This window comes from Brassica napus, chromosome C4, assembly GCF_020379485.1.
Source record: "Brassica napus cultivar Da-Ae chromosome C4, Da-Ae, whole genome shotgun sequence".
Lineage (NCBI taxonomy): Eukaryota > Viridiplantae > Streptophyta > Magnoliopsida > Brassicales > Brassicaceae > Brassica > Brassica napus.
In genome coordinates this window covers 5,685,200-5,691,144 of record NC_063447.1, presented here as the reverse complement: position 1 = coordinate 5,691,144, position 5,945 = coordinate 5,685,200, and the positions used below count along the sequence as shown (strand labels likewise).

The window sequence follows — 5,945 nt, the reverse complement described above, 5'->3', positions numbered from 1 at the left end:
CAAAGATAATGACAAAGCAGGACTATGAACCTCTCCTAACCAAAATACGTGCGCGTCTCCATTCGTGGACAAGCAGAGCTCTTTCGTATGCGGGTAGACTTCAGCTCATCAAGTCTGTCATTGCCAGCATCACAAATTTCTGGTCAGCGGCATTCTGCTTGCCACAGGCTTGCATGGACGAAATAGAAAGTATGTGCTCGGCGTTTCTTTGGAGTGGTTCACCAAATAACACGTCCATGGCTAAGATAGCGTGGGTGGAGATTTGTAAACCGTTTGAGGAAGGAGGACTTGGCCTTAGGCGTTTAAACGATGTGAATAAGGTATTTATCTTGAAACTAATCTGGCGGGTAATGTCTCAGGGTCTATCTCTATGGGGCACTTGGGTAAATAAATACCTACTTCGTGATGAGACCCTATGGGACGTCAAGGATACTGGTCTTGGATCATGAGTGTGGAGGAAACTGTTACGGTTCAGAAATCACGCACGCAGTTTCATCCGTATGGACATAAAAAGTGGTATGACAGTGAGGTTTTGGACAGACCTATGGCATCACAGGGGTCGATTGATAGAGATTACGGGAGAGATTGGCACGCAAAAGCTGGGCATTCCTAGGAATGCAACAATAAATGAGGTACTCGTTGACAGAGAATGGAGATTTAGAAGATGCAGAGACAGACAAATCCAAACGCTAGTGCAAGAGGTGCGTAGGTCTCAGGTGACACTCTCCCCGGGTGTAAATGATGGAGTTCTATGGAAACTCGGGCCAGATGACTATGGAGATAGTTTCAGCTCTAGCGCAACATGGCGGCAGATAAGACAGCAACATGATAAGGTCCTATGGACTAAACTGGTTTGGTTCGCGCAAGGCGTTCCCAGATTTGCGTTCATCACCTGGCTAGCGTTCAAGGACAGGCTCGCAACTGGTCAGCGTCTCCGTAAATGGGGCCGCCTTCAAGGGTGTCTATTCTGTGGAGAACCGGAGGAGTCGCGCTGTCACCTTTACTTCGCGTGTCCGTATACGTTCACTCTATGGCTGCAGGTTGTGGGGAAGTTGATAGGAGTGGAACCGAACCCGGAATGGGAGACAACTATTCTACAGATGCTCTCTGGAACGCATGACCGACAAACGTTTATATTGCTTCGATTGGTGCTGCAAGTTTCTATTTACTTCATCTGGCGGGAGCGTAATGATAGGAAGCACAAAATCATGGCAAAGCCGGTGGCACAGTTGGCTCGAGTGATCGACAAAGCGGTGAGGAATCGCATCATGTCTACAAAATATCATCTGAACCCAAAGTTGCGGGAACTAATGGTTCGTTGGTTTGAAGCTCACATGGCATAGGAAGCCAACAGAGCTGTGATAGCGTAGCGTACCCTTTTATTACATTAGTTTTAAAGAAAACAGTCATGTTAGCACTTTTCCAACGTTGATCAATAAATTGAAAATTTCATCAAAAAAAAAAGCAAGATGAAAAACATAAATATATAAGAGAGAAAAGACTTCAATTATCTAAAGAGTAAAGTTAATATTTTAAAATTGTACTTCTTCCATGTATATGTTTTTCCCTCAATTTTCATATTTATTGAGATTAAGTACGGATCAATATGTTACATACATTTTGGATCCATATTGGATCTTTATAAGATATAAACATTATTTTTTTGAAGTATACGACTAATAACTCTTTAAGAACATCTATTTTCGTTGTAAATTATATATTTGTTACATACTTAAAAAAATAAATATATAAATAATAGTGTCCGTGCATAGCACCGGAGGTAATACTAGTAAGACTATAAAGTATATACAAATTACTACTACCATGATATCACTTTAGATGTTTTAATATATACTCCTCCGTTTTTATTAATTGATATTTTAAATTTGTGCACAAAATAGATAGTTATTTTTGATACAAAATTTATTCTAAAGTTTGTTTTTCTATTAATTGAATTATGATTAAATAGATAGGTAATGGTATTTTTGTTTAAAAACACAAAGTTATATAAAATAAAGAATTAATAATTTTTTTTATCAAAAACAAAAGCATCATCTAGTTTAAATATATATATATATATATATATATAATTTTTATAAATTATCTATAAAAATTGGATGGAGTATTTTTCGTATAAAAGTTTCATCTTTCAATGATTTGCTGTTACATTTTTGATTTTTCGAATTAAAAATAATAATCAGACAGGACAAAGTGGAACCCCACTGTCTCCACTCCACCAAAGCAAAGCTCTAGCATAAAAAAAAAAAAAAAGTTAAAGCCTTTAGATATACTATCTGTCTCGAAATTTTGTCGAACGTGCTCTCAATAATCATTACATCTCATCTTTAACTTCGTCTTCTCCACATCTAACTTCGTCTTTTTCGATTCCGCATTTTCTGCTTGCGTTTGTTCAGATCCACCGAGAGGTAAAAAAAAAAAAAAGACTTCACCTTTTGTTAATTCTACACAGTTTCATTCTTTACAATATTTATAGGGATAAAGAATCAATCTTTAGTTCTGAATTTATGATTTAGTCACCAAATCATCTGATGCACTGATCGGTTTTGTCTGAATATATTTGTTTTGATGCAAATAGCTAAAGCATCTGTCAATGTGGATAAGTCAAGAATTGCTTGATGTGGTTTTGTTTTGGTGTATAGTGAGCGAGGAGAGGAAGGACAGATCGTGAAGAAGAAAGACTGAAACGATGTCGTTTACAGGAACGCAGCAGAAGTGCAGGGCGTGTGAGAAGACAGTGTACCCAATGGAGCTTCTCTCAGCTGATGGTGTCCCTTTCCACAAGTCTTGCTTCAAGTGCTCTCACTGCAAATCCACCCTTCAAGTCTGTTTCAAGATCTTAGATTATCTGCATTTTTGTTTTTATTCTGTGAAAACTTTGTATGATAAAAGTTAAAATGTGTGTTGATTGATGGCTTTGGTTTGCTTACAGCTGAGCAACTATTCATCAATGGAAGGTGTGTTGTACTGTAAGCCTCACTTTGAGCAGCTCTTCAAGGAGACTGGTAGCTTCAACAAAAACTTTCAATCACGTATGTAAACTCACTCATCACCTTTTGATCTTACTTTTACTTTCTGTGTGTTTATGGTCTCAGCTTTCTAATTTTTGATCTTTTCCCCTCACAGCTGCAAAGCCATTAACTGACAAGCCAACCCCTGAGCTGGTAAAACATTTTCTCTTTAAACAATAGCTCCCATCTTCTTATATAATTTACATGGACTCTAATTCTCTTCTTGGTTTGTTGTTATCAGACAAGGACACCTAGCCGAGTTGCTGGAATGTTCTCCGGAACGCAAGATAAATGCGCTACTTGCAGTAAAACAGTGTACCCTATCGAGAAGGTAACTGTGGAGAGCCAGTGTTACCACAAGTCTTGCTTCAAGTGTTCGCATGGAGGCTGTCCTATCTCTCCATCCAACTACGCAGCTCTTGAAGGGATCTTGTACTGCAAACACCATTTCGCTCAGCTTTTCAAGGAGAAAGGAAGTTACAATCACCTCATCAAATCCGCTTCCATCAAACGCTCCGCCGCTGCGGCTACTGCTGCTGCAGCTGCTGTAGAAGCCGTCCCTGAATCTTAAAAGTTACATTTTTAAGTTTAAAAGAGGTGGTTACTACCAAACTGGTTTCAGATTGTTTTTTCTTTGGGTCTGATTGTGTTACTTTACCTGTACTCACTTGTTCATGTTGTTGTCTCTCATGAGTTTGTTCTTGTTGTGATTCTAACTACTATGCAGCTTTAAAAAACCACATTGTGTACCTTATCTTTGAATGGTAATACAACTGGCACCATGAATGTGATCAATCTTACAATATGTTAACTCAGGAAGTGTTAAAAAATTTTTGTGCACCAGTAAAAAAAATCAGCATTTGTTGGGTCGGACGTAGGTGTAAAGAGATAGACTCGCTAATTGACATCTAAGAGGTGGGAAGGTATGCTTGAAATCGGATTTTGAGGCTACTATAAATATGAGTGTACGAGATAGTAAACTTATTCGTTCATAACACAATATATACCTTATCTATGAATGGTATAAGATCTATAACACAGAAACTCTTGAAAACCTATGCACATTCGAAGTATGAAAAGTAGAGTCACTGCACAACAAAAAAACTCCCATGATATTTCACTGTAATCCAAAGATATCATTATAGGTAAGACTTGGAAGCTTGAACAGACGCTTGCTTTGGCAGCTCCACTGGCCTGTTAACACATCCATGTGATTACCAATGACTCCAACTATGCGGTAGTCTCTTTCCAACTCTTCCTTGTGTCTTGCATCTTCCCTGCAAACAAAATAGTGTGAAGTTCTTTATACTTTGATCAAATGTGAAAGAGATTAGTAGTAAACTTTTATTTGCAAACCTCATGATCAAACCGGACCAATCACTGTATCCTCTATATTTTAGCTGCTCAGCAGTGGAGTTTCTCTCTTCTTGGGGTCTTTTTGATAACAGAACCATTGAATAGCCTTGTGATCTTAGCTTAGAGTATAGTTCAAGTATTAGTTTGCTTCTCTGATGCTTTGCTTCTTCAATGTAAACCTCTTGTTTTATCCTACACATAGAGAAGAAGGAAGATTCAAACTTTAAGTAACCTTAACACTTTCAAAACGGTAAACTTACAGGTTGATGTCATCAATATCCATCACAACAGCATCCCGGTTCATCGGTTGGATGTTCTTGAAGTAAGTGAGAACCATTTGGACAGTGAAGTTCAACTCTCTCAAGTAGATTCCTTGTTTGATTCTTTGTAAAGCAACGTCTCTACATAACAAAGGTAACTCTTCTTCATCCAAGCTGTTGAGGTTAGAGTGTAGAGACAAGATTCTGCAGTAACTCAAACTCTCATCATCAACAACAAGTCTTTGTTGAACCTGGATGATTCCAGAGTTTTTGTTTTCGCAGCTTTGTAACATGGTTGATATAGCTATAAGAAGCGTAACCATCAAGACTCCGAATGTCACAAGAGAAGCGATGAAGATGGTAGCTGCCAAAGATGTCATGTAACATCCTGAATCTATCGAAAACCGACTTCCCATCTCTGCAACAAGAACTGGTTTAGCTTTAGATACAGACCAAACTAGTCAGATGTTTTGAAAGATTATATATACCGGAATTGCCTCGGCTGGTGAGACCTGAGAGTTCTCTCTCCATCTGATGCGCATAAGCCGACATTTTTAACCTTATTTTAGCAAAAACAACTATGAATGATCATAAAAAAACAACATCCATATTTTGGATGAATATTTGAAAAAAAAATGTTTTCTTCAAAATTTTGATATTTTCATTACCTTGTAGAAGCTTCAAAGCTATAAAGAGAATCTTTACTCGATCAAGATCTGAACATAATCTGCCCCTTGGTCACAAGAAAACAGAGAGATACACATGTGACTCTTGCGTGATCAGCAGCACAGCTTTATATTCTTTACTATATCAAATAACATCGCCTTCTTACTCTTTTTGTAATATAATCTGAGGCGGTGATTTTTATTTCCTTTCCAAATCTCGTGGAGCCATGCAAACAAAAAAAGGAATATAAACTCAAAAAATGTAATTGCAGACAATCCTTTTCTTGAGTAATATATTATATAGTTTTCATGTGCTTTTAGGTCTTTTCTAATAAGAGATAAACATATAGACGGTAGAAGACTCGTGAAGGAATCATGTCATACATTTGAGCTTTAATAATTGTAATGGCGTGTAATCCTAGAGTTAACTATTCATCATATTAGTCATGATAAACTTTTAATAATTGAAATGTTGAGAAACAGATATGTTTATCAAAAGATTACTAAAGCCGAGAACAGTGTTCAAGTCTACTAGTCGTATGTGAAGATATGTCTCATGCATATAACATTGCAATATTGTCAATTAATTTTTTTTTTTCAAATACTAGGAGAAAAGAGTATATGCAATGACACGA

At 37.3% G+C, this 5,945-nt stretch overlaps 3 protein-coding genes across 8 annotated transcripts; 2 read left to right on the top strand and 1 right to left on the bottom strand.

Annotated features, from left to right (window-relative positions):
* The first annotated feature begins 518 nt into the window (after positions 1 to 518).
* On the top strand, positions 519 to 1,343 carry LOC125585751. The gene has a single exon (XM_048755397.1). It carries the CDS (start codon positions 519 to 521, stop codon positions 1,341 to 1,343), a length of 825 nt encoding a protein of 274 aa, XP_048611354.1.
* Positions 1,344 to 2,232: 889 nt separating this feature from the next.
* On the top strand, positions 2,233 to 3,824 carry LOC106450815 (LIM domain-containing protein WLIM2a). The gene is made up of 5 exons (XM_013892585.3): positions 2,233 to 2,426; positions 2,661 to 2,842; positions 2,951 to 3,050; positions 3,145 to 3,182; positions 3,271 to 3,824. The coding sequence occupies exons 2-5, from the start codon at positions 2,708 to 2,710 to the stop codon at positions 3,598 to 3,600; spliced, it is 603 nt and encodes a 200-aa protein (XP_013748039.1). The 5' UTR covers positions 2,233 to 2,426; positions 2,661 to 2,707; the 3' UTR covers positions 3,601 to 3,824.
* A 131-nt stretch (positions 3,825 to 3,955) lies between these two features.
* BNAC04G05450D (uncharacterized protein At2g39920) lies at positions 3,956 to 5,626 on the bottom strand. 6 transcript variants are annotated; one of them, XM_048753422.1, is made up of 6 exons: positions 5,478 to 5,626; positions 5,314 to 5,378; positions 5,134 to 5,204; positions 4,646 to 5,075; positions 4,386 to 4,577; positions 3,956 to 4,306 (listed from the first exon to the last, which is right to left on the bottom strand). In XM_048753422.1, exons 3-6 carry the CDS (start codon positions 5,195 to 5,197, stop codon positions 4,147 to 4,149), a joined length of 846 nt encoding a protein of 281 aa, XP_048609379.1. In that variant the 5' UTR covers positions 5,198 to 5,204; positions 5,314 to 5,378; positions 5,478 to 5,626; the 3' UTR covers positions 3,956 to 4,146. The 6 variants fall into 6 exon arrangements, with proteins under 6 accessions (XP_048609379.1, XP_022567349.1, XP_022567350.1 ...); XM_022711628.2 differs by having other exon boundaries at positions 4,646 to 5,063; positions 5,478 to 5,623; XM_022711629.2 differs by having other exon boundaries at positions 4,646 to 5,063; positions 5,134 to 5,176; positions 5,478 to 5,607.
* Between the last annotated feature and the right edge of the window lie 319 nt (positions 5,627 to 5,945).

What these genes read in the sequence shown, in the direction of transcription:
- LOC106450815 (XM_013892585.3), top strand. Translation starts at nt 2,708, where the DNA reads ATGTCGTTTACAGGAACGCAGCAGAAGTGCAGGGCGTGTGAGAAGACA. An exon ending in ACTGCAAATCCACCCTTCAA is followed by an intron (nt 2,843 to 2,950) that starts GTCTGTTTCAAG and finishes GTTTGCTTACAG; the next exon opens with CTGAGCAACTATTCATCAAT. An exon ending in CAACAAAAACTTTCAATCAC is followed by an intron (nt 3,051 to 3,144) that starts GTATGTAAACTC and finishes TTCCCCTCACAG; the next exon opens with CTGCAAAGCCATTAACTGAC.
- LOC125585751 (XM_048755397.1), top strand. Translation starts at nt 519, where the DNA reads ATGACAGTGAGGTTTTGGACAGACCTATGGCATCACAGGGGTCGATTG.
- BNAC04G05450D (XM_048753422.1), bottom strand. Translation starts at nt 5,197, where the DNA reads ATGTCGGCTTATGCGCATCAGATGGAGAGAGAACTCTCAGGTCTCACC. An exon ending in GATATTGATGACATCAACCT is followed by an intron (nt 4,578 to 4,645) that starts GTAAGTTTACCG and finishes CTCTATGTGTAG; the next exon opens with GATAAAACAAGAGGTTTACA. An exon ending in TGGTCCGGTTTGATCATGAG is followed by an intron (nt 4,307 to 4,385) that starts GTTTGCAAATAA and finishes TTTTGTTTGCAG; the next exon opens with GGAAGATGCAAGACACAAGG.